General features: G+C 40.0%; 2 protein-coding genes and 1 long non-coding RNA gene across 6 annotated transcripts in view; all 3 read left to right on the top strand.

The window, feature by feature from the left end:
* Positions 1-18274, top strand: aspg (asparaginase homolog (S. cerevisiae)). Of its 4 annotated transcripts, none has more exons than XM_088087473.1 (18): positions 1-432; positions 2355-2481; positions 2999-3034; positions 5647-5758; positions 6287-6412; positions 6519-6602; positions 7776-7902; positions 7996-8108; positions 9419-9604; positions 9723-9836; positions 9989-10108; positions 10406-10501; positions 11141-11304; positions 13661-13747; positions 14280-14379; positions 14475-14540; positions 15811-15827; positions 17078-18274. In XM_088087473.1, the coding sequence occupies exons 1-18, from the start codon at positions 183-185 to the stop codon at positions 17085-17087; spliced, it is 1935 nt and encodes a 644-aa protein (XP_087943599.1). In that variant the 5' UTR covers positions 1-182; the 3' UTR covers positions 17088-18274. The 4 variants fall into 4 exon arrangements, with proteins under 4 accessions (XP_087943599.1, XP_087943596.1, XP_087943597.1 ...); XM_088087470.1 differs by lacking the exon at positions 15811-15827 and adding an exon at positions 15122-15184; XM_088087471.1 differs by lacking the exons at positions 2999-3034; positions 15811-15827 and adding an exon at positions 15122-15184.
* Positions 18275-18818: 544 nt separating this feature from the next.
* On the top strand, positions 18819-19494 carry LOC148187464 (uncharacterized). Its single transcript, XR_015778687.1, has 2 exons — positions 18819-18868; positions 19010-19494. It is a non-coding gene; the product is annotated as an uncharacterized LOC148187464 (long non-coding RNA).
* A 6826-nt stretch (positions 19495-26320) lies between these two features.
* Positions 26321-26905, top strand: part of kif26ab (kinesin family member 26Ab) — an 88853-nt gene continuing 88268 nt past the window's right edge. Inside the window, exon 1 of the mRNA XM_088087342.1 lies at positions 26321-26750. Coding sequence (XP_087943468.1) covers positions 26616-26750 — 135 coding nt within the window. The 5' untranslated portion in view covers positions 26321-26615. The remainder of the gene's footprint in view (positions 26751-26905) is intronic.

Genomic DNA, 26905 nt, shown 5'->3' with positions numbered 1-26905 from the left:
GGCGCCGCCTTCTGCTTACCACTTTACATGACAAAGATGTAAGCAGCGTTTCTGAACGACAGGCCGGAGACAGGGTACTGTGTGGCAGCGTGCCTTCAGCTGCACTTGAAGACCACCGTGTTTTGAACTCTTCCATCGGCCGTTATTAAAGGGACAGCACCAGCCCACTCGAGGAACTCATCATGGCGGACACCAGCTTCAACAACCTCACATCCCTCGCCCGGGCTTTATCGCAGCCGACACTAAATCTGGTAGAAGTGAATGATGTCGCTCCTCCGAGAAATGCGCAGCTGCATCCGTGCAGAAGGAGAAAGTTATCGAGCTGTAACTCGGTTGAGAGCATTGAGCCGGTGTCTTCACCGTCTGCCGCCGAGGCGCGAGTGCTGGTTATCAACACCGGAGGGACCATCGGGATGACGCTTCATGACAACGGTAGCTAAATGAACCCACCGTGTTTTTATTTCTGTCGTGCGGAACAACTACAGTGTGGCAGCTTACTAGAGCCACAGAAGATAGTTAGCGGGCTACATGTGGTGCGTGTTGTTCTCGTGTTACTGCGAGCATGAGGCATGCAAGTAAGCCCTACGTGACAGCACGCGCATACATCCTAAAATAGTCCCGCATCCGGCTTAACTATGTGCTGTGTTGGCCAGGTTAGCAGTTTGTATGCTAATTGAAACTACGTTGATGTGTTAACTTGAGCAAACTGTCCGACTTAACCCCGAAATCCAAATGTGAAATGGATCATTGTTTCAGTGAAGGACAGAGCCAGCTCATTTAGTTTGAATGAAGTTTGACTCTACCTGCACTATAGACAGCTAACTGAAATATGTAGGAGTTTGTGAGGAGGCAATAACGCTACCAGCTGCCTCTAATGATGTAATGTTAGTGGAGCAACATGACAGGCTCTCTCAATGAATAACTAGATGTTTACATGAGGTATTGGCCAACATCCGATGTATGGGCAAAACATTCAAAGGTCCCACCAGCTTCAGGTACAACCTAGAACAACACTTCTCCATCCAAAGAAAAACATTAATTTTTCACCTCCTGTATGAAATGTAATCCTTTTACTAACTTTCCATTTACTTACCTCACAAAAAGCATGAGAATTATATGTAAATGTATTTAGAAGAGTATAGATAGATAGATAGATAGATAGATAGATAGATAGATAGATGGAAGGGGTTGACTGATATTGGTTTCTCAGGGCAGATACTGGTACTATTGGTCGTTAATCATATCATATCTAGAATTTTGGCATATTTAGAATTTGGAATATAACAAACTCCAGTACAAAACTTTGTTTAAATGACAAAACTGAAATGCTCAGCATCATATACAGCAAGTTCCCAGCAATGTAAAAAAGGTTCCTGAGGTTTTACAAAGTAAAAGTTCCTTCCATGGTGACACTTTCTTTGCACTTTTTAACTGATTAATTTTTATCAGCGATCATAAAATAAGATACAGATAAAATGCCAAATGTCGGTCCAGATAACAGCCAGACGGATAATCTGTCTGTTAAACAAAGGTGATGTGTTGTTCAGAGTTGTTGTTGGCAGGAAAGAACTCCTGAACCTGTATCAGTTAGGTTAGAGGTTAGAGGTCAGGGGTCTGGGTTGGGTAAATGTGGGATGAAGGTCCATTGATATGAATATTGAACACACATTATAGCGTCTCACATTTGTCATGTTTAGAGAGCCTGGTACTATCATTTTCTAAGTCAGAGTCATTCAGTCAGCCAATTTAATATTCAGTTCAGACTGAAATATCTTGACAGCTGCTTGTTGTGGCATTAAGAAATTCCACCACCAACCAGCAGCATGTCCCAGTGACTGAAACATGAGTCCATTTTGGACCTTCAGGTATATACTTTGTGTGCTTCATGGTTATAACTGCATGGTCATTTTCTCCTTTATTTTTACTCTTACTAAAGTCTTCCTGTCTTGACTGCTGACAGTAGCTTTCTTGATGTCCTCTGGGCCACATGTCACCTATCATTTAAATTGTTGTTCCTGCAGATTTCAGAGTGCCGAGATAAACAGCTCCTCTCCAGCAGCAGTTGTGTTGCTCCCACTGATTTCACAATTCTCCACTCTTTTATTACACATTTTAGAAATGTCCCTATTTCATTAACCTAAAAGATATGAATTCAGTGTGTGTATAAGAATTACAGCTGAAAGGGATTTTTCTGCTTGTGCAACAATTATATTTCCCACATTTACCACTAGGGTTCAGTATGAGACTGATGTTTGGTGTTGAGAACATTGTAAATCCCCTGAACTATCCATCTGAGGTGTTACTGATTGGCAATATTACAATGATAAGTTTTTTTCTGTGTCTGTCACCCACAGTGCTTGCACCAAAAGCCAATTCTTTTGTGCAAGGCTTGCGCAAGTTGCCCATCCTCCACGATGAGTTGTATGCCCAGCAAACCTGCCTATATGAGTACTATGGATCTGAGAACAGCCTTGTTCTGCCGTAAGTGAGCCCACAATTTATTCCCGCTCAGTCATCACATAGCTAGAACTTTATTCAGTCATTTGTAAATTCAAAATGTTTATCACTTATATTGAACTTCAAGATTGTTACGCAGTATGTTTTTCATTTTCCTTATTCTTGTATTATTACATGCATAGTTGATAAAATAATATCTTTCACCTAAATACATAAGAAAGTCTATCACATCCGTTTCACATAAAGGACTACCTGTCTTCTTAGTGAGAAAGAGACTCCACATCATCTGATGTAAAGTAACAGCCCGAGAGGGCTAAACCAAGCTTAAATCATATTGTTTCTACTGAATGGTCAGACAACTGTGAAGAAAATGAAACATGTAATATAGGGAAAATAATGAACACTGCACCATAGAAACACGACCATAAGTTTACACTCAAAAGCACAGTTAGTATTTGGGTCTTCACTGAATTGACAGAATAGAAACAACTCGCTGTCCTCAATGGATTTTATGACTAAACTGCTTTTCTTGCTTTAACAGGAAGCCAACGCCCCATTCTGCCCATCTATTTCACGGGTGCTGTAGTACTGGTAGCATTGAGTGTGACTGCACTGTGCCTAAGAGTGGTTTGATACCTCTGCTGTCCTAGGGTGTGCTTGCCTGACAGGAAATGCATGCCGACGTGGCCTTTGGCAATAGGAGTAAATACCAGGAAGGACACAGGAGCAGGGAGCTGTGTGATGCCTGAAGTATTTTTGCATCTCTTACCCTGCACTCGCTAATGTCACCTCTGTCACCGACAAGCCAGCTGCCTCAGTGTGTAGCAGAGGAGTGGCCCGGCTGAGATTTTTGAGGTTTAGTATGTGCAAAGCTGCTGTTGGCATGCTGGGAAAAGCAAGTCTAATCTACTCTATGGCTGTTTGTTTAATTCATGTTGTCTTAATGAGTGGTGCATGTGCTGTGGAGCAGTAAGAGCAAAGCCCCTCGTGATGGGCCTCCCCCAGTCGATCAACGGGCTCTTAATTGTCTTAATTGTCAGTGACAGTGGGGGCGTCTCTTCCAGAGAATGCCCTTACTCACTCATTTCCATAACCCCTTCATGTCGTCTGCCACCATGAAAATTGGCTGAGCGGCAGTGGGATGTATGGTAAAAGATAAGGTATCCATACATCAGGTTGTGCTAGACTGGTGAAACTGTGAGGTCATCTGTTTGTAAGGCTTAGGGAATAATATTAGTAGGACTGTTGAGTTTTACCACCTTCAACCTCAGACTGATTCCACACTTTGGCTTGCATAGTTCCTACTTGGTGTATGTCACCAAACTATGATAGTTCTTCCACCGTGAGGTGAACAGAAAAAATGCAAAGCGATCTTGTTCAATTATCCAATATTGTGTGGCAGATCACATATAGTATATTTGTATATTTTGAAAGACAAACCGCAGGCAGGTTAGAATTTGTCCAAGTGCCAAGATTGGCCCCCGGACTGGACCTTGGACGTGTCTAATGCAGGAAAACTACGATGTCAAAAATACCATAGGCCTTATCTACAGCCAGTGTTTCATTTGTCCATTCTGGGCTACTGTAGAACAACATGGCAAACTCTTTTGAAGAAAACCTGCTTTGTATGTAGATATATACCTCTCATCCTAAGGAAACAAAAATACAATTATTACTTTCAGTAATATACATAGTTATTAATGTGTATATATATATATATATATATATATATATATATATATATATATATATATATATATATATATATATATATATATATGTAATGTGAATTTATGAGCATGTTTTTATTAAATTATTTTGGTGAGAGCAGGATTTACTTTTTAATATTTGCTCATCCTTGAGTTGGCATAGTGTTAATATCAGCTGAAGTAGGCTCATATGCAAGTCTAATACTGTCGATCGTATGCAGTTGCCCGGCCTGTGTTGAGGGAGGGAATTTATTTAGTTTATTGATTTATTGAAAAGCTTTATTCATGTGATGTGGAGAGGCAACGCCACAAGGCCGTTTGCCCCCCACCTCCAACCCTCTTCTCCCACTTCATGAGTCCCCAATCACGCACACACACACATACACACAGAGACATTCATTATTCTTAAGCTATGAGGCATCTTAGCACTGGTATGCTAATGCGTGTAGCTTTGCTGCACCTTAGGGTACACTCCCAGTTAGATGAATAATTGGTGATTTGAATAGTGTTTTTCTTGTGGCACTTTGGCTTCCAGATTATCAACAACATATGTTCCAGGGTCGTGTGTGGACTTAAGGCTAATTAGAGGAGTGTCTGTAGGACCCCCGGTTGGGTGAACTGGGGCTCGCTTGTTCGTCCCCCTGCTGTTCCATTCAGCTCCTATCTTCATGTTAGAAGGCTGCCCTATGGTAATGTGGGGGATGTCCCACCCCATTTCTTTAAAAGGGAGATTAAAAAGAAAATCTTTCCATGGCTGTTGAGCCCGTCATGCTTTTTTATACGGAGTGTCGCAGGTGGGGCCATGGGACGGCGGAGTTAAACTCCACTTAGAGGCGACATAAATATGTATACATGCAAGGCTTCCTTCCTTGTAATTGGAGTGAAAAAGAAACACGGACTTTTGCCCTAACCTGACACAACTCACCAAACAACTCTCGAGATATTTCAAATCAGTCCCCTCAGCTTTGCCTGTATTTACCATACACAGTGGTAAAGCTCCACAGAACATTACATTTTTACTGTGGAAAGAGAAAAAGCACATTTCAAAGTGTTGTGCTCTTTAAGAGTATGCCAACTATGCCCCTCTCTTTTACACTTTCAAAATTCTCCCTCTATGTGTCTGAAACAGGTTTTGGCACCCTGCTGCTGAGACAGAAGGCCCGGCTAAATAGACTTTGTCTCGCTTCATAAAGTCTGCTTGGTTTTTAGCGTTCCCCGATCCTTCTTTAACTCACTTTTCAAATTTAAGCAGAACTTCATCCAACTTTGTTAAAAGAGCACAATCAAGACAAATAACAATTTGTCACAGTGAAGATAATAATCATGTGTTTAACCAAGTGTCCTTTATGTGTTTTGGAGTGATTCTTGGCTTGCAAAGACCGCTGATATTCTATGGCTGTTTGTCTTGTTTTGTTTTTTGTATGTATGATTGAGTTTGTGTTACAGCAGAAACTCATGGATACACTTCTCTCTCTTCCAGGCTAAGTAAAGACAATAAGAGGATTGTCTACAATGTGTTGGAGTACAGCCCTTTGCTGGACTCTTCCAATATGACCACAGATGACTGGGGTCGGATTGGAAAGGATATTGAGGTACCTGCTGCTGAATCCATTTCACTGTAATTTCCGCGTATAAAAACCAAGGCATTAATCAATCCGATATCCATGTTTTTTTAAACAATAGTTTTATTGAAATTTAAAATGTATACATGTACATCAGTGTACAGCTATATATCCCCTTACACAGTCACACATGCCCACAGACAAAGAAAATCAATGACAAAACAATAATAATCATAATAATAACAAATAAATTATAAAATAAATGAACTGAAATACATAAATAATTGATTAGATTAAAGATATTAATGATTATATTAAATAAAAAAACATAAGAAAATAGAAAAAATAATTTAAAAATAGAATAGTGAAGTAATATAACAAACAAAGTAATACAACAAAATAAGATCAAATGAAATAAAAGAATCGTCAGGAATGTTAGGGAATCCTCTATCCATATTGCTCTTAACATAAAGCATGTAACATGGTATAAAAATGATAATTCTATCTATGCTGCCATCTTAAGTGATGTATGTAATGTTATCGTTTTTTCTTGTCTAGAAAAACTATGAAAACTATGATGGCTTTGTGATCCTCCATGGCACAGACACCATGGCGTACACAGCCTCTGCCCTGTCCTTCATGTGCGAACATTTGGGCAAACCAATCATTCTCACTGGATCACAGGTAAGAGCTGCTGTCCTTGAGGATCTCACATACAAAAAGACAAAATGTTTCTGCTGCACTTAAAGTATTTGCTGCCCTTTGAAGACAAGACATGTCCTGTCTTCAGGTGCCGATTTATGAGATGAGGAATGACGGCAGAGACAACCTGCTGGGGGCGCTGCTGATTGCTGGCCAGTTTGTCATTCCTGAGGTAAGGAAGTTGAGATGCGACATAAATGCTTCTCACCTACACAGTATGAGATTATCAGAGACAATTAATTTGGCAGCTAGAAAGCACTGATGTCATGCAAAAGCTAATAAAAGCTCTCCTAAATAACTTGTCGGATGAGAATGACGATGTTTCACAGTACTGAACAGCAATTGCTAGAAAAGGAAGCACAATGAAAAGTGTTATTAGTCTAGCTATGTAAGACCGAGGTGCAGTAAGTTTAAGTGCATAAAGCAAGTGCATTTTGGGTGTGTCCAACTTCTCTTTTGCCAGTTGAACACTGTTTAATCTGGGTGCAGTGTAAGGTGCAAGTGGCAAAGTGGTTTGATTTAGTCCCTTAATCATAGGTGTGTTTTGGTCGTAATATGAATTTCAATTTCATTTGCAAATAAGAAATATGAGTTGTTTTCTACTGAGAGGAATGGAGTAATGGCAATAATGTCACTGCAGCAAATATCATGGGGCATTTCAGCAGTAAAACTAAAAACTGGTTTTAAACTTAACAGAGGAAACAGAACTAAACTTGAAGTCACGTTGCTCCTTGTGCGTGAATGTGCAAAGCTTTACTCTTCATGGGGCAGCAGCTCTGCCCTCTGCTATGTTCACATTTTAGAGAAGGCAATTAATATTTTCTTCATTATTTATGTAATATTTCACCCCCTTGCAACCCATCCGCCTGTCCCTTTCTGTGTAACAAGCAGAGTGTACATGCAGTATGAACTTGCCTTGGTAGGCGCTTTTTACTATCAGAATAATGGGCCCTTTAAATAGCAGGAAAATATGTGCTATTGACTTTAGACCAGGTATTATTTGGTCAATGATGCAATCATTTTCTGCTGCTTCAAAATAGCAAAACACCAACAATGCACCTGACCACACTTCATTTTAAATCCTACACACTCATTGACGCGCACAGGGGCACATGCACATTTGCTACTTACACAACGTGGGGGTTAACCATGAAAATGACAACTGCATAGGTCTGAAACTAAGAATGACAGTAGGGCAGCACTGTGTGCCACTTTGCTCCGGATGTAAGATAGTGCCCTATGTTTTTACTATGGGCATATTTAAAAATAATAATAATAATAATTCTTTACAGATTTTCATGTAGAGTTAATGTTATGCATTAAATATATATTTGCCTTTATTCAGGTGTGCCTGTATTTCTACAACAAACTCTACAGAGGGAATCGTGTGACCAAGGTGGATACTGGCAGTTTTAATGCCTTCGCCTCTCCAAATTTGCCTCCTCTGGCCACTGCTGAAGTGGACATTACAAGTAAGCCGGTGGTGTAACACGTCAGTCTTAATGTGGAAAATAAATGCCATTTTTTGGTACTTTAAATCTGTTTTCTCTTATCCTTTTTTTTAGTCAACTGGGACACAGTGTGGAGGGCAAACACCACAGCGAAGTTTCAAGTCAGAACAGAGCTGAACAGGAACGTGGGTCTGCTCAGGCTGTTCCCAGGAATCACTGCTGCTACTGTAAGTGGCTCGGCCCCTGAACTGGAAAAGAGATGTTTACTCTGTCACAGCCACCTAATGTCCAGAGGTCACTTGTCGTCCTTAGCTGACCTGACACACGACAGAATAATTGATAGGTGTTTTTTTTTTCTCTTTGAGGAATTATTCAGCAGTTCATAGTTTGATTTATTGCTTCTTGCACAGACTTGACTGATGTGTCCAGACTGTTTGTGCTACACTCCAGACAAAGCAATCACTTTACATATTACTCATTAGCTGCTTTAAATGTAATTATTTGCATAATCACAAAATTTCTTTTTATCTAACAATCAAATCTGATGTCATTCAATTATTAATGGGTAATTACGCAATAAAAAAAACAGAACCAAATTATATTTTGGCGAATAATGAGAGGAGTAAACTGCATAGTGCACAAGTTTTCCTTCTCAGTGTTTTAAAATGCAATTACAGTTATGTTCTTCAAAGGTAACTGACTGCGCAGAACTGCTGTTTTGTCTAACTGCAATAAAATATAGTTAACTTTAATTTAATCGTGCTATTACCCGTCTTCCGTTACCTTCCCGGTCATGTAAACTGCCATCAAAGCTCAGCATGGAGAAGGATGTGAGGGAGTTATGGTCCATGACCAATCACCCTGTAAAGAGGGAGGACTGGCATAGATACTGTAACATTTAGCTGCACCTCCCCCCTGCAGAAACTGCTGGGAGAGTGACTTTACTGTCTCAATCTGCTCCCACTGCCCAGCTCGGCTATCAAGACTTCCTTACAGCCTTTTAACTGCCTTTTACGAGGCACTGTTTTGATTAGGCACCAGGCTCTCGTGTGCCCACTGTCTCTGCTGTATGAGGGCTTCATTGGTAATCTGCGTCCAAACATTTCTTGTCAAACTGCTTATCACATCAAAAAATACTGACCGAACCTGGCACTTTTAATGTCACCTTCTTCTCACATTTTATGGTAACTGCTTTGGTCTTGCCAAGTGACTTTATGCTTGCTAACACCTTCAGATTAATTGCTCTCCTCCCTGCCATTTCAGTCATCTGCCATTCTAGTCATATGCCATGGCTAATGATGTGGTATAGGGCCTCCTGGTGCCAGCCAACCAGTGACTGAGATACTGGTTGCATAGATGGCACCAGATGGGCTTTTAGGAGAGTGGATGGTCTCATGCATTGGAGTGAAAGGGTGCTGCAGGAAAAATAACATGGAATACTAATTCCACAATTTAATTCCACACAGCTGAGAAGCTAGCTCAGCTGGCTGTAAATCTTTGGCTTTGTAATGTGAATCCTTGGTGTGTTTGCATCCAGGTGAGGGCCTTTCTGCAGCCACCCATGGAGGGTGTAGTCCTTGAGACCTATGGCAGCGGAAATGCCCCGGACAACCGTTCTGACCTGTTGGAGGAGCTGAAGAAGGCCACCGACTCTGGCGTCATCATCATCAACTGCACCCAGTGTCTGAGGGGGACAGTGTCTGCGTCTTACGCCACTGGCAAGGCACGCCATGTCACCTACTTGTCAGACCTAACCAATTTGAACTACATTTTGTGAATTACTAAGATGGAAAAAAATGTCCACTTGAGAGAATCAATCATATATACTGCTGCCCTCTCAGGTGTTGATGGATGCAGGGCTCATAGCTGGTGCTGACATGACTCCAGAGGCTGCCCTGTCAAAGCTGTCCTACATATTGGCCAAGAAAGACATTGGTCTTGATGCCAAGAAAAAGGTTAGTCTCTACTAGTCTCTACAAAAGTAATGTCATTTTTAGGCAAAATTCTCTGTAGAGATTTTTTTTAGAGTAACAGGAGCTCTACATAGGTGATGGTATTAATAATCATAAGATAAAGAAGTAAAGCTCATGTGTTTGTGTGTGTACAGATGATGGCTCAGAACCTCCGAGGTGAGATGAGCGCAGACTTGGCAGGAGCCAAGCTGTGTCTGAGCGACAGCCGTTTTATCCAAGTCATCGCCAAGTCTCTGAGCATCAGTTGCAAGGAGGTGAGGCCACTGCCTAAACACAGACAAATAATGTGACTACCCATAACCTCAGCAAACAAACAGCTGTTAGGATTTCCAACAAAACTGTTTTTTTCCTTACATTTTACTCGTATTATGACTAGGCTTGTCACGATAACTACTTTTGGTGGATGATATATTGTCCCAGAAATAGTTGCGATAGTATTCATTATTTTACAGACGTTTATGTAAACTTTAAGTGCAATTTGACCGGTGTGAGTAGGCATACAATTGAAAGGTGGTAATTCTAGTTTGAATCAAAGTCTGTGGTGTCTACAGGAACTGGAAGCCATCCGTGATGCCCTGACCCCCCCACTGGCATGTGCAGCTGCTAAAATCGGAGACATAGAGGCCGTCGACGCCATAAAGGAAATGGTAAATGCTAAACTTTTATGCCTGCAGAGCAGCGTTTCATCAGGCTTATCTCGGTCGTGTTTGTTTTGTAGGCTCAACACACCCAGGTGAACCTTTCACAGTGGCGGTTCACCAACAAATTTCCAGGGTCACTATTTCCGTCTTAGAGAGTTCATGGGAAACAAACAGGCACATGGTCAACAAAACATGAGGCTAGACTGGTAAGGCAGGCCTAGAATCAACCCAGCGGTCACGTGTACATGTTTGTACGTGGCTCGACTTGTATGCAGTTGCTGCTAAGATTAGCCTGCAGTTCCCGTGGACAAATTTGGAGTGTAAATGTGCTGCTAAATGTAATGTGTTTACACCCACAGCAATCTTGTAATACATTTCTCCCTGCTTGTGAAAAACCTTCTCCATCAGGATTCCCTTTTTCAGTTTGATTTTAATCTCTTGCTCTTCATTTATTTGTTTGTTGCCTCATGTCTTGCTGAACAGTAATAAAAAGGGCTACAGAAATTGCACAGTTTGTTAACCATTTAACACCTGGATTGACATCAGAGAATTATTTGGAATCCTCTCTCAAAAACACAGGAAAAAACAAAATGAGCAACACGAAATGTCCTGCAAAAAATTAGTAAAAGAAATTGTTTGGCACAGGGTGGTAACTTGTCTCTGGGTGACTATGATGGACGGACGCCCCTACACGTCGCCGCCTGTGAGGGCCACCTCAAACTGGTGCAGTACCTGCTGAGTAATGGAGCTACAGTCTATGCTAAAGATCGCTATGGGGACACACCCCTATACAACGCTGTACGCTTCAGGTAAGACTCGCCTCATTTTAAACAATAGGGGCTGATGTGTTTGTTTTTCATCTGTCTGTTGAAGTAATAACGCCATTTATGAAGTTGCAAACACGACATTTAAAATCCCCCCTTTGGCCATTAGCAGCCATCGAGTGTTTCCTGAAAATATGCTGTTAATAGCTGCTATAGAGGGGACTTCATTAAATGAGCTGCTGCAAGGTAGGGAATCTGGCACTGCCTAAATGACAGGGTGGGAGCAGCGGCTGTCAGAGGGGGGTTGAGACCAGGGGAGCAACTCGTAATGGAGTTAAGAGGCCAGGCAATAATTATAAACTAATTAGGCTAATTGTCATCTGACAGTTTAGATGGTGTTTATTTTTACCACAGCTTGTTTTTAAAATTTTTTTGTCATTCATTGACATTGCTGTAAATGTCTATCAGGGAAAAGGGAACGCTTAATGTTTCAGCATAAGTGCGATGTTGAGCCTCAGGGTGAAAACGTTGTATTTGTGGAAGCTGTGCCAAATGGCGGTTGTCTTATTTTAACGGTTGGCACTGCAAGTACGGACCTGTTTCCTTTGCAATGGTGGAGGGATGCAATGGAGCGCAAACACCTGTTGTCCTCTGCTACACACCTCTGCTGCCTTTGCCCCTCCTAAATGCACTTCATGAAATGCCATTAACAGAACTGGAGTTTTGAGTCAGGTGGTCAGCATGCCTGACGCACTTTGAATGTCACTTGACTTTTCATGACTGCAGTAGGATGCCCATATAAGGAGTGGCAGAAAGAAGTGCTAAGGAACAAATCAGGGGAGTGTCTTCTGAACCAGTCCTACCAACCTGCGCCCAGTTTCACAGATGAGAGATACTGGCTTTCTGCTCTCTACAGGAAGTCTGCTCAATCCTGTTTAATAGTTTCTTTGGCTCTGCCCTTACATACCTTTGAACAATTAAGTGTCAGTTTGGATTCTGCGGTAAATTACCTTTTTATATAGCAAGCTAAGCTCTTATTTATAAAGTCAGCTGCTCAGTGGTGAACCATTTTTGGCCTTTTGTTTTATTGAAAGTTTCCTGTCACCAGGTGTCATTGTGGGTGACTTGCGTGGGTGTTTCTTTACAGGAGTTAAGGAACTTGTTCTTACATGCCAAACTGCAGTCACACACCGACTGTACATGAAAGCCGGCATTAAACTGTTTGAATACATAAAGTTGTCCTAAAAAGTTTTAAAAGCATTAAATTAATTAAGCTAAAAATAAGTTGGTAAGTTAAGTTAATTGGTATTAAAATGTCTGAAATCAGTATCTCAAAAAGTATTTTTCTGTAGATGCAGGGTGAGGGTTTCAACTTCACTTTCTACCAAGGTGCACCTGAAAAGGGCAATATATCTAAAGAGGTCGAAGTATTTAGAGCAACTTAATTGCAAGACCAACACAGGTTGTCTTGTGGCCTTCAGCAGGATGACCTTGACTAAATAATCCTCCAAATTCTGACCCCTTGCTTTTTCATGGTCAGCATTTGCTTGTTCTTTTACTTTCAATACATAATTACATTTAATATTTAACATTTAATATAATTACTATGAAATTACTTTTGATAATTAAGTACAGTAAATATCAGATACTTTAAGACTTTTAGTCAAGTAATATTCTAACAGGTGATTTTAACTTTTACCAAAGTCATTTTCTGGTAAGACATCTGTACTTTTACTCAAGTAGCTTTTAGTTACTTCAGCTGGGATGCTTAGAGCAGAGGATCCAATATCTGCTAGCTAGGTGTTACTGCACCCTGGATGACATGGTGACGTTCAAATTCAATGAAAATTGACCACTTTATGCAGATTTTGTGGCATGGCTGAAACCAGAACAAAGCAAATCATAGAGCTTGGTGTATTTAATTCAAAAAGTTTTTCAAATTCGGCGAGATCAATATGCAAAAAGATTACAAGATTTTGAAAATGATAAGAAGTAAGCTAGGGAAAATGTCCAGAAAACTTTATAGATAATTATCATAATGATATATTGAAAAATATGCTCCAGAATTATTATTATTATTATTATTGTTATTGTTATTGTTATTATTACTATTATTGAGTGCCCTTTTCAAGTCCTTTCCTTGTTTGTTTTTGATTTTTTTCTTTTTGTTTTTTTTTTGTTGGCTGCTAATTTTGTGGTAATTTTCTTGAATTTATTTATCCTTATTTTTTCTTTTACTAATTTCTACCTAATTTTAGGGTAATTTCCTCTCAATTGGCTCACTGCCCTTTTCCAAAGTTTTAGAGAGAAATAAATCCAATTAGCTTAATTGAATGATATGCTAAAAATAAACAGTAATAATAAGGATGTAGCTCTGTTGCATGTCCTCTAACTAACTCAGGCACAAGGAGGTTGTGAAGCTGCTGAGAAAGACCGGAGCCCATTTCTCCAGAGACGAGTTGGAGGAAGCAGGAACAGAGCTGTGCAGGTGAGACGCATGCAAAAAATATGTCATCAAACAATTGCACACATATACTGTACAGTCACAGATTTCTCGGTTGCTCAGCCACCATCACAGTGACCCATCCTACATAGCTGACACAGGTTCAACCAGTCGTCCCACTCTTACACACACTGTTGGAATGCTCCCCGGCAGCATAGCTGCAGATTTGTTCTGTGTCTCTAGTGTCGGCAAGTGTACCACACACCGGCTGGCTTCTGTTATTTATCTCCCTTAGACGCCCGACAGGTTTTGTCGAGATTGTTCTAATTAAGAGTTTCAGAAACACGCCTCTTGTAAGTTACGACGAGCACGGCTTGTGTCACAGCTAAGATAAAAGAAAAAAAATCTGAGTCACGAGGTTCAACATTATCGATTTCTTTCTTTGTGCTGGCACAGTTTCAGAAAAGTCTGTTTACATGACAACTTGTCCTTGACCCAGTGGCTGTTTGAATAAAAGTGAATTTGTGAAACAGAGCTTTTTGTCTTAATAACTCTGTCATATTCTCCTGTGAGTCAGCCTGGCAGTCAGCGGTGACCTGGAGGGCCTGGAAATCTGGAGCCTTGCTGGAGCTGATCTGAATAAACCAGGCTATGATGGACAGACGGCCATTCGAGTGGTGGGTCCAGAGCCACATATTCCATGTTTAGTAACAAAGTTAATAAAGTGAAACCCTGTTTTATTCATTCTTTCTTCATCCTTCATGTGATGCAGGCCCAAGCTGTTGGCAAAAAGGAAGTGGTGGCATATTTAGTCCAACTCATGAGCAAAAAAGCCAAGGTAACCTCTGTTTTCCATTCTAGCTGCTTAGAATTCCTATTTCTTTCAGACACCCACAGCTTTGATCATAGAAACAGAATGAAAGGAAAGGACACTGAACTGATTGCCATGGTCATTTGACTAGTTAAAACACAGAAAATCGCAGTTGTTGTTAGTTATGGTTGACAACACACACACACATCAGTGTGTGTGCATCACTTAACAGTTTTAGAATGCCATGTTGGCCCATTCCCACACCTATTTTCCTTATTGAGCAGAAAAAAACAGCTTTACACCAACCCAAGTTAATTCATTTGCCTAGCTAACTCACTGTAAAATACACATAAATCAAACTCACCTAATTGTTGTGATTCAAACCTTTATTTCACTGAGTTTGATGTGAAAATAAGCGGAGCTGCTCGCCGTTTATCCCTGTTGTCTCTCTTTGCCTCTCAGCTGCTACAGTACCGTTACAGGATTGTCTGTTCTGTTCTTATTCTGTTTCTATGGTTTTATCTTAATATGCATGCTAGTGAAACACTCTTGGTATAATTCTCTGTCTATAATTGCCTCTCAATTATGTTTGTTTTGTTTAATTTCAGACAGTATTTGGTGAATTTAATGAGTTTGATGAATATGATGATGATGATGATGATGATGATGAGGTAAATGAGATGTGGTGAGCATGTGTTTCCCAGTTTGTGCATTTCCCACTTTGAGCATGTGATCTCCTTTAGCATGACTGCTTTGGCTCCCCTTTTTTTCCTTTGTGTACTTGCCCTTGCGCCTATTATCCGCCCATCCATGATATAAACAGCTTATCCCGCTCATGGTTCTAGCTTGTGTGTCCCAGCATGCATTGTACAAGAGGCAGGCTGCACCCGTGGATAGGTCACAGTCTATCACAGGACTGAAACACGCATGTATACACAACAAACACATTCACACCTACAGGCTGCTTAGAGCTGCCAATTCACCTGGCATCCACAGGAAACCCCTGCAGACAGAGAAAACATCAAAGTCCACACAGAGACAGCTCAGTTGTCCCTGCTGGGTTTCAAAACAAGGGTTCTTTTGCCCCATGGGCCCATGTGCACATTATATTTTAAATAACACACACAGTACACAGTGAAATGCATCAAAAGAGATTTAAAAAGATGAGTAAGAGAAAAAACTGCTAATTGTTATTGAAAAAAATTAAAAAAGCAATTAATCAATTACTTGATTGACTGAAAATCAAACAGAAACAATTTTGATCATTTCTCAAAGCAAAAATGTCAAACATTTACAGGTTCCAGCTTCTTATATGTGAGTATTTCTTTTATTTCCCCTCTGTTTTATAGCATTGTAATTCAATGAGAAATGCTGGCATTTTTCTCTATTTTATGATGTTTAAAGGTTACGTATGTAGGATTTAGGGGCATCTGTTGGCAGAAATGGTGTATAATATAAGTAATAAGTATGTTTAGTGTAAAATTATCTGAAAATAAGTGTTGTTGTTTTTGTTAGCTTAGAATGAGCTGTTTATATCTACAAATGAAGTGATTCCTCTTCCATGGAGTCCACCATGTCGATTCTACAGCAGCCCAGAACCAGCCCCCTGATTAGTTTGACCACTACAAAAATTGGCCAAACTGTAATTGCACGTCATTAAATCAGTGGATACATTTTTTTGAAAGTCACAAAGCCCATGAATTGACTCTTTTCATCATTCATATCAGGATTTAATCTATTCAGTCCGTTAACATTTTGAAAGTCTAGAAGAGCTGAACAGTTAAATCACTGAATCTCTATTCAAGTTAGCGGGCGTGTAGCAGGTGAAAGTCAATTGCTCGTCCGCACTCTGCAGTGCTTGGTTGGCATCAGTCTCTAGTGCGCGTGCTCTATGGGCCACACAGTGCAGGAGATGTTCCCATCATCCCTGATTCATCCTGGTGATTTTAGATGTGGCAATTGAACCATTTTGGCTTCATGCACTGCTGAGCAACTCTCACAGGAATGAATGCTGTATCCCGTTTTCTTCATACATCCATGCCCAGAACAGACAAACCAAACACTGGCTCTGGAGAGGTTCGTTCGCATTTGTGCATTTGTGTATCAGCAAGCATAATTCTCCTACATGCTTGGCACACAGGAGACATTTCAGTTCTGCAACCTCACTATTAGATGCCACTAAATCCTTCACACTAGACCCACTTAATTTCTTACTTAATTGGTTAATCTTTGACTCTATAAATTGAAAAAAAAAAACAGCAGCAAACAAATTAACAGATTAATTGATAATGAGAGTAGTTGTTAGTTGCAGCCATTGTTCTGAGAAGCAACCATTACGTTTTAATTTAAAGCTCAGCATGCCTCAGACTTCTCTGCTTTTCATCAAAGCTACATCCTGATCACCTGCCCACCAGCGCCTGTGAAACCTGTGCAGCCTGCTTTACACTGGACTGACCAGTGTTTGTGCTTTTCTGTGTGTGCACACCGTTAGTAAAGAACACTGAAACACCTCTCACCTCCCCAGTGCTCCCTGTTGATCCTGTCTGTTTTTGTCTCTGTGGCAGAGCGGAGTAATCGAGTTCACAGCCCCCCCGACAGGACTGTGAGCTGACGTTACCTCAACCAACAGGAAACTGTCGTCTGTTTGCATCCAGTTCCTCCCAAGCCGTCCTCCGCACGCAGTCAACCGTCCTGCTGAATGTGACAGAGCTGCTCTCACTTTGAATGCTCAGATTTGCAGACTTTTAAAAACAGTTACTGCTTCCAATGTTTCCCTCCAACACATTTATAGCACAACGTAAGCACTGCTCAGAGTGCACGCTGGCCAAAAAAAGCAACACTAGATGTATGTATGTGTTTGATGGTTGCACATTGGTATATGTATAAGGAAACATATTATCATCTTGAATGCGAATGTCCAGTCAGGGATTAAGGGTGAAATTCACCTGAGCTATATTTAACATGAAGAGTACTCCTTTATCAGTGAAGGAGTGCGCTTAAATCATTTTTATATGTACTATAAGTGACAGAACTCTGACGACTTTAACGTTACTTGATAAAGTAACGTGTCTTGCTATAGCAATATATGCATCTAAACCTACAGGGTACACTCAGATTTTATTTTTATGCTTATTTTTACAGTAAGATGCTGGAAAGTGTCATGAAAACTAATGAAAATAATCTTTTTATTATCTTAAATATTATTCCACTGTAGCACACGTTCACCTCCCCCCGAAGCAGAGATCTTCACTTCCTGTTTTGCTGAAACTACAAAAACCTGTAGTTATCTCTCAGACTCATCCAGCCTGTTTCAGGCGGCAAGCCGGAAGAGTCGCATATCTTACTTTGAAATGGAAAAGAGAAATTCAGACTATTGCGTGAGGCCTGATGAAGACCGCCCGCAGTTTCTGCGTCGTCTTATTTTAAACATCGTCTTATATTCTTTGTGATCACAATCAAGTGACACACTGTTCTTTTCCTTATCTTTGTTGTGCAACAAGTAAACTGTTAAATCTCGTCTGGTATAATTTTAAAACCAATCTAGGTCTTTTTTCTTTTTTTTTCATTAACATCTGTAAGGGAATCTTCTTTGATTAATGTGACTTTAAAGTGCAACAAATTTAAAAAGACTTGACATTTTGAATGCTGTATTCAATGTTGTCCCACTGCTGTTTTAAAGGCTGTAATGTGTGTGAAAGTCATTTATTTGTCTTTTTATTTCTGTACGAAAAAAGCAACAGAAATAAATCTCTTGTTTCAAATCAGTGTCTCCTGTTCTTGCTCTTGTGTTGCACCAAACTCACATGTTCATGCATACACTGCTCCCAGCTAAGGACTCCTGAGCAATTTCCAATTTGACATGGTTTTCTGTATGAATTAGCGAACGTCTAACCAATTGTAGGAGTTCATTTCTCTTCGTGCACGGAGTCCCTTTGTGTTCTCTAAAGAAATGTGTTCTGAATAATAATTGAATCCATTGAGGCTGCAGTAGGAGCCTAACATCAAATCAAAACATGAAGCTTTCTGTGAGCTCATATTTTCTGAGATAAATCCACAAGAAATGAGACAAACTTAGATGAAATAAAAAATTCCATATGTCCATGTGACTTTCAACCTGCAGCAGCTGGTATTTGCTATCTCAGTCTTGAGGGCGGCTGCCCTGTTGTGCTCTTTGCTGGTGGAACCCAGCTCAGCCGGTCGGACCAGCATGGGCCTCATTCCTGTCTGAATGAGAGACTTGTATGAACCAAGCCCCAAAACACTATATAAAGAGCTCTTAACTGTACAGTCACTCAGTCTGGGTTGGGATGACAACGAGGAAACACCATCGCAAGGACAGAGCTCAGCTTCTCCAGGTAAGCACTCTTACACACAGCTTGTATTTGGCTTCTTGTTTTGTAGACGTCGTCTGTAACATGTAGCGTCTGAAATCTGCTGCTGAGTTGTGTTTACTGCCAACACACTAATCCTAGCTGCTGTTTTTTTTCTTTCACTAGTTGAGTCAACAGTTTGAAGGCCAGATTTTTCCCTGAAGAAGCGTGAGGTCCCTCTGATTAAGTGGTTCTCAACAGTTCAACAGTTCTTTAAAAAAATTGTGAAATGTTTAGGACCACTTGACCAGTCAGACAAATGCTGCCAGCTTGGGAAAATGCTGCCACTGAATGGATCTTTACCAGAGAATTGCCACTCGAGGCCTTGACTTTTACAGGATTTTTTGAACAACTGTGATTTCCTCTGCTACTCTGTTTCCTTAAAGCCTCTCTCTGTCTTCCTCTCTCATTGTGCCCTCTTGTGTTACAATGCCAACTGCCGTCCAGGAGCTGTGGGGGGCTGTAAAAATCATCAGGCTTCAGTAATTTCATCCTGCTGGCACACATGTAAATTTTTAACAGCTCTGCTGCTGCAGTAACACTCGTCTTTTCGCTGCTTTACTGTTGCCACTATTCAGAGGTACTGATTAAAACAAGTCAATAAAAAGTCATTTGTCTCTGTTGAGTCTGTGTGGGATGACGGGCCGAGAGTCTGCAGGAAAGGTCGCTCTCCAAAGTGTTGAAACTTGTGGCTTCTGCTCTGGTAAATATGTCAAAATAACTGCATCTGCTTCCATCTTCCAAACTAGAGAAGAATGACGTCGATTTCTTTGGTCAATGTGGATAAATGACTAATTATTCTAATGCTTTTCTTGAGTAAAAGTATTTATACCACACTGTGAAAATACTCCAATACAAGTAAAGGTTCTGCATTCAGAACCTTACTTAAGTAAAAGTATAATCAGTGGAATTTCCTTAAAGTATCAAAAGTACTCAGTGTGCCAAAAATGTTTCATGTGAGTGTTTTACTATTAAATGTGATGTTTTGGGGTTAATATTACTGCAGCATTAATGTGAATTTTACATCTTACTGCTGTAGATATTTTGGCTTGTGGTAATTTTGTCTACTTTAGATACTGTTGGTTAGTTTAGTCAGCGTTGGGAGTTTAATCTGTTTAACTACATTTTGCAGCAGTTGGGTTGCAGTTAAATTTCATTCAAATCTCAGTAGCTTTTTCAGGATTTTTTTGGTCATGCAAACTACAAACTACATATTCATAGCATTCTCTTGACATTTTATTTCCCATACAATATGAAAAGTTGCCACAGCTCACTGGCCACAGTTGTTATTTAGTGACAACCATGTACTATTTATTCACTTAAAATCAGCTCTTGTTTGCAGCCAAGATGTCTGCAATCGAATACTATGAATTTCCCAATAATTTTAGTATTTTCCTGATTCCACCTCAACAATTTCTCCCTATCCTCTCCCTAAAACTCATGCTGCCTAGATGAGAAGTGGCCTGCCCCAGTCTCAAAATCAAACACACCTACACTTTCCTCACCGTCAGTTCAGTCTTACTTCCTTGTAACAATATAAGATTCCAGACTCAGATTGTGATCATTTCCTGAGATGTACAACAACTTTCTGAAACTAGTTTGGCAAGATAAAAGAGTTGAGAGTAGTGTAAGACGTGGGTTAACTACTTTTCAATGTGAAGTAGCTGGATTGATAAACTGCAGTTTTGATGTAGTTTCTCCGACAATGAGCTTAATCTACTGTAGTGCATCAAATGCTGTAAGATCATCATATGTTTGTAGTGTGACTGTCCTTTGAGAAGCAAATGTCTTTTTAAAAAAATTAACTTTTCATGGTGAAGAAAAAACAGCCCTGCTTTCAGCTTTGTGACGAAACCTTTTGCAGCTCATCTGAGAGGGTTTTAAAGAGTTTACTTAGTTTAAGAAGTGCCAGAAGAATTTCCTCAACACATATAGGGGTACTTTATCCTTCACTTCACCGTGAACATTCACAAGTTTGGAGATAAATGGTTTTCAATTGACAGGAAGCAGAGGAAAAAAATACTCAGATCTTTTACCTCGGTACAATAGTATAGAAATACTTTGTTAAAGTCCTACTTCAGTAAAAACAACATGAAAAATGAAATACTCAGGTAAAGTACAAATACCTCAAAATTGCCCTTAAGTGCAGTACTTGACTAAGTAAGTAAGCAAATAAGTAAAGCTTTATTTATATTGCACTTTTTAAAACATGCAGTTACAAAGCACTTCACAAACACATGTACACACACTTAAATCAGTGTATAAATGAATTAATTGAGTTCCAATAAATTACAATATGGAACACAGTACAATGATGCAAAGACAACATCAAAACAAAAAAAAAACATAACACGAGTGCAGCCTACTTGATTAAATCAATCTCAGTTTACTGTGCTATCTGTATTCTGCTGGTTGCAAACTAGTCAGTCATATTTGTGTTTTCCTGAACATGTTAAGAACAGAACTTGCAGTTCTCTTAACTTCATCATTGTCAAAATCGTATTTGTGAAGACCAAGTCAAGTCAGATTAATTTGGTTTACTGAAGTTACTAACAGAAATAATAGGGCAATTGCACTTTTCATTTTTAAGTTTCAACAACTTCACAAAATTAAGTAAAAAGACCTAAATTAAATTTAAGTAAACGTAACATTTAGATATAATGTAAATGTGAGTTAAGATTTGTAGTTATATCTACTTTCCTTTTTTTTAAGGCAATCTGTTTCTGGGATTATTTTAAGTAAAATCAACTTGTCAGATTAAACGGTGTAAGTAGGCTATTGTATTAGCATTTGTTAATTAACTGAACTCTGGTCTCCTGTCATTTTGCAAAAGTAACCCTGGGCAAAACCAGCTGAGAATTCCTGATTTAGTCTATTGGTCCCGAGGCCAATGGAGTCCTGATAGGTGTAAAAAAAAGTTGTATTTAAACTTTAATTTTTGTAATTATCTTGTTTCTTACATCATTCAATAAGAAAAAGTTTAGGGGTGCCCTAACAAGTTTTTCTTTTCCATTAGGCCAGAGATGATTAAAAGAATTAGACTCTCTCATAACAATGACGCTCTGACAGCTGAACAGAGGGGGGTGAATAATAAATATTCTTCTGATGAATATATTATTTTTGATCCCACAAACACCTCACAATCCACGCGACTCATCAGCCCCACTGACACACAGGAACACAGACACACTTTTTGTGAGAGGGGGGAGGCACGAGGGGGGCTGTCAGCAGACCGATAATTACAATCCATAGTAAAGATGATTTACCACGTCCGTCACCCAGCCCTCCCCACCGGGGCAGGTCTGGGTAGGGTCTCCCCCGGCTGCTGATGAAATTCCGGGGACGGGATCCCCTGGGAGCGCGTGAGCTGCTACATCTGCTGCTGCCCTTGCGCGCGCACAAGGGAATCGCTGTGGGCATCTCATTATCTCCTCTGTCTCATCCCCTCGCCTGTGAGCCCTCCGCAGCTCCTCCCGGTGCACGGACAGGCTTTGTGAGAAACGTTTAGCAAATATTGATAGTTCTTGGCGCATGGAGGAGATCAAAGGGAAGAGGAGAGGGGGGAATAATCGGTGCACACTGCTTTCATGAATCATTTATGCAGTGTAAAGTAGCCTATACCTTGGGAAAAGGCATTCGGATTTTCTTGTGTCAGATTTTGAGTCTTGAGGTCTGGTTTTCCCATCAACTAAAATAAAAGACCTGGATGCAGAAATGTGTTTTGGAATCTAATGAAGGCATTTACAGTCTAACTGAGTCCAGATTTGGATTAATAAGTGGTTTAATCAATGTAACAGGGAACAAAAGTCAAGGAAAGTCAAATGCAGAAAAGGTGACTCATATCCAGTGGTGAAGTAGACTGCATTTAAACTTTTAGGTTATAACTTCTCAAAGTGAATTTAATATAACTACATTTCAAGTAAACATTAGATATAAACCATTAGATTTAATGTTAAAAATGAAGATTAATGGTTATTTTACTTACATTTTTCAAGGCAATCAGCTTCATAGATATTTTGAGTAAAATACTTGTCACCTGCTTTCAACTTTTCAACATCTCTGTGCTCAAATCGAGTTGCAGCAGGCCTGCACAGTTGTGTGAGCAGGGTGTTTCTTGGTTTTGAGGACATTTGGGCCTTAACCCAGACATCTGTTGGGGGTCCATCATTGGCACCATTTATCTATCTTTAAAAAAAAACACGCACAAAAAAACTCTATCTTCAATTATTTTTATTCAAAGTACAAAAAAATTCAAGCGTGAATCAATTTCTTTTCATTGTGAATTAGAAAATCGTTAGTAGGCAATCCAATGCCTTATCGCGGGCCAGATTTGGCCCACAGGCTGTAAATTGAGCATTACTGGGTTAAACCATAAGTAGGTTATCAAATGATTAAAATACATAAATACAACCCCCCCCTCCAGCCAGCACTGTAAGGGGAGGTACAACATACAGTTGTTTCTCCCCACAGAGTTGAAGAGAACATTTTGTACTCAGCATATCTTAAAACACTTGCTTTTTACGTATCATGACGTTTTCTTTCTTGTGACATCTTTGAAATTAATGTTTTGGCTATCCTTTTTAAGATACTTTTTGGGCTCTGTAATTGACATGGCTACTAAATACTTCAACAAGAAATGCAAAATTAGTAGTAGCAACTTTTCACAGACTATTGGACCCCTTGGCTTGCCTGTTTGGTATACACTCATGGCTCCACCTACTGTATTTCACACTCCAAGATTAGATTACTCATCACAGTCAGGCTTCTAATAGTCAACCTGTGAAAACAGTTGTATGTTTTCTTTGGCTTCAGAGGCAGTTTTTTTTAACGCTAATGATGTCATAATGATATCATTATCTCACCTATAAATTTTACCTTGGCTACAAACTGAGGGTAAAACGTTTCAAAGATGTGGACAATTACAAAGAAGGAAAGATGTAATGCGTTATGAGAAATGTATTGTAGAAAATCTTCCTTCCTGCTCAGTCCCAGGGGGGCGGGATTTAACCTCAACCTGTCCGGCCACACCTGAACAAGAGTTCTGGATCAGGTCCTGCTCAGTCCCTCCCTTTGTTTCCTGCAGCATGTTGGTCTGCAAGTGGTGTGGCTCAGCTTCTCCAGCTGACTGTGAACTTGATGCGTTATTTGAGTAAGTTATGGATGTATTTGCTGTCAATGCAGTTTCCTTGTTTAATGGCCAATAAGTCCTTTGATATGATTGAGGTGTATGAGAGAACCTTTGCTTACTGATTATTGTTTTCATTTACCTCGTAGCTATTAAATCATATTTATCGGTCAACTATTCAAGTAGAAATCTTATGCAAGTAAAATAAACCGCTAACAGCTCTCATCTGTTGTCCTCATGCTTTGACTGGTGTGCTAATGCAGAAGCTTTTAAGATAACCCAGCTATCATACAGTCAAGTTTCTACACGTATCATCCAGTGTTTTGGGAACTTGACACTAAAAGTCAGAATATCTCGGCCTCTGCTGCTTTGATTTTGATCATTTGAAAAAAAATCTGTCCCTCTGGAATCCTCCACCATTATAGGAGTATAATACTAAAGCATGAATATCCCTTTAATCCAAAAACAGTGAACCAAACATTGATTCAGACAGTTTTTCTTTGTGTTGTCACATTCAAAATGAGTCTTATTTGAATGCAGTTTCCAGCTGTGAATCAGAGAACATGTCCATATCTCAGTAAAATCACCACAGGTGCTGTCGTGCTGCTCCACTCCTCATTGTCTGTGGAGCAGCTCTGTGTGGATGACATCATCACCACAGTATGTCTCTCTGCTGTTGAGCTCCAGGAGAAACTGGTTCAGATTCACGCATTAAAAGTGAGCTGACAGAGAGCTCTTCTGATTTAGACCAATTAAAACACAGTTCACATTTTCTTTATTAATGCACAGTCAGCCTAATTACATTGACACAATGACATCTTTTACCTTATCTTTTTCTAATTTTACATTTTTTTAAATTTGGCGTATGTGATAATTTCTAAATTAAAAGTGTGTTGTCATGCCAGACAACTGCATTTGAGTTCTAATTCTGCAAGACCGCATGAGCCCCTGTCCTTCCCTTTTAGACATCCCTTGTCACAGCCATCATGCACAGTTAACGAGCAGCATCAGCGTCTCCATGACTGTCCCTCATTGGTGACTGCAAGGTAAAAGTAATGTTTGCCCTAAGCCTTGCAATTTGTTTATGAGCTCATTCTTAAGCACATGCCCCTTGCTCAGCACTGTCAGTCCATACAACTTTGTTCAGGGGATGGCAGGAAACATCAGACAGATAGTGCATCAGTACTACACACAAGGAAGCTGAATTACTCCTTTTTTGCAAACAATGTGTTTCGCTCATGATTTCATCAGGTTTTCTGACCTAATAAGCAAACTTGATGAATTCATGAGCGAAATGTGTTGTTTGCAATGTTTCAAATGAAGATTAAACAAGAAGAAGAGGCAATTCAGCCTCCTTGCAACTGTTTGTTACCATTGTGAAGTTAAACCACAATGCATGTGTGTAGGGGTATTAAAATAAATAAGTTAGTAAATTAAGGATCTGTACGGTTTGCAACTTATTTTTTAAACTTGTTTATGAGAAGATGAGGTAGCCAGTAGCTTCATAGGTTTGTCTCTGACCTGCAGCCCTTTCCTGCATGTTGCCCCCCACCCCATATATATATGTAACTTATTTTCTTTCTTTTCTTTTCTTTTTTTTTTTTTTTTTTACATATTTCTTACTTTTTATGGGACATATTTCTCACCAATTTGGTCATTGCCACCCCGCCAGGTTTCAAAGGGCTTATCAAGTGGGATGCTCAGAGGTCACACAATTGTTTCATCCAGCATAAGTTTGTTTGTTTAAAGCAAATTGTTATTGACTAGATTTTGATATAGCCTGCAATATTAAAATCAATCAAAATCAAATCACTTTTGATTTGAAAAAGAAAAAGCCCACAGTTGATCTTCATCATCATAGTAAGTAAATAAGAAACGCCTCCTATCAGATATTCCCTTGTGAAATATATAATGCTAAACAACACTATAACCATCTATAAAGTAGTATCCTGCGGTAATATTTTAAAATAGAAAGGGAAACCATAAAGTAAGCTATGATGAGGTCATTACTGTGTCACACTGACACACAAGCACACACACACACACTGTAAGTCCCTACATAAATATTATCAGAATATTATAGAGAATCTGTCGTTAGGGGTTATGGCAGGTTGTCACTGTGTTTTACATGTTCGTGTGGGGGCTCACAACGAAGCACCAGCAAATCGGATGGGAGAGCAGGTCTTCTCTCTCTGACAGAGGGACAGAGAGAGAGAGAGAGAGAGAGAGAGAGAGAGAGAGAGAGAGAGGAGGGGGGCATGAACAGAGAGCAGCTCACATGCACAAGGTGCTGCTTCGCTCTCAGACCTGCAGCGCTCAGAGATCAGGCATGAGCAGCCTCAGGATGGCTTCAAAAAGTATCTGACTGGATGTGAATTTTTTTTGCATGCCGGATGGATTGTACTGCTTCATTGTCTTCTCGGACCGCTGGAAATCTTTCTTTTACGCACACTTGGATGCTGCGCTCACCGTGAGTCACTGGATGTCCGGATTAAAAAAACTGGTGGATCTTTTTGGAGGGCACGAGAGAAATGAAATAGATGGATATAGGAATCAAATAGGTTTCCCGAGTGGAGGAATATTTTCTAGGCTACACTCGCAGCCCACATGGCTTTGCCAAACTCATCAGGGTCTCCCGGAGCTGGGAAGCCCAACCCCAGCGTCATAGACCTGGGGACAATCTTCGTTGACTCCGACATCATATTTGGATTTACAAGTCACCTGTTAAAGAGAAAAACAAAGGTAAGCGTGTCCTGCGGGGATGATTGAAACACGGATTATGAAATAGGATGATCTCGTGCTTGTGTATATATATATATATATATATATATATTTTAATAGAAATGAAACAGTGATGAGACGGACAACTGATGTGCGTTTGACGGCGGCTGTCCGGT

The sequence above is a fragment of the Plectropomus leopardus genome, chromosome 14 (assembly GCF_026936395.1).
Source record: "Plectropomus leopardus strain MGB_pleo_1.0 chromosome 14, ASM2693639v1, whole genome shotgun sequence".
NCBI classification, from domain to species: Eukaryota; Metazoa; Chordata; class Actinopteri; order Perciformes; family Serranidae; genus Plectropomus; species Plectropomus leopardus.
This window is presented reverse-complemented; position numbering and strand designations above follow the sequence as displayed.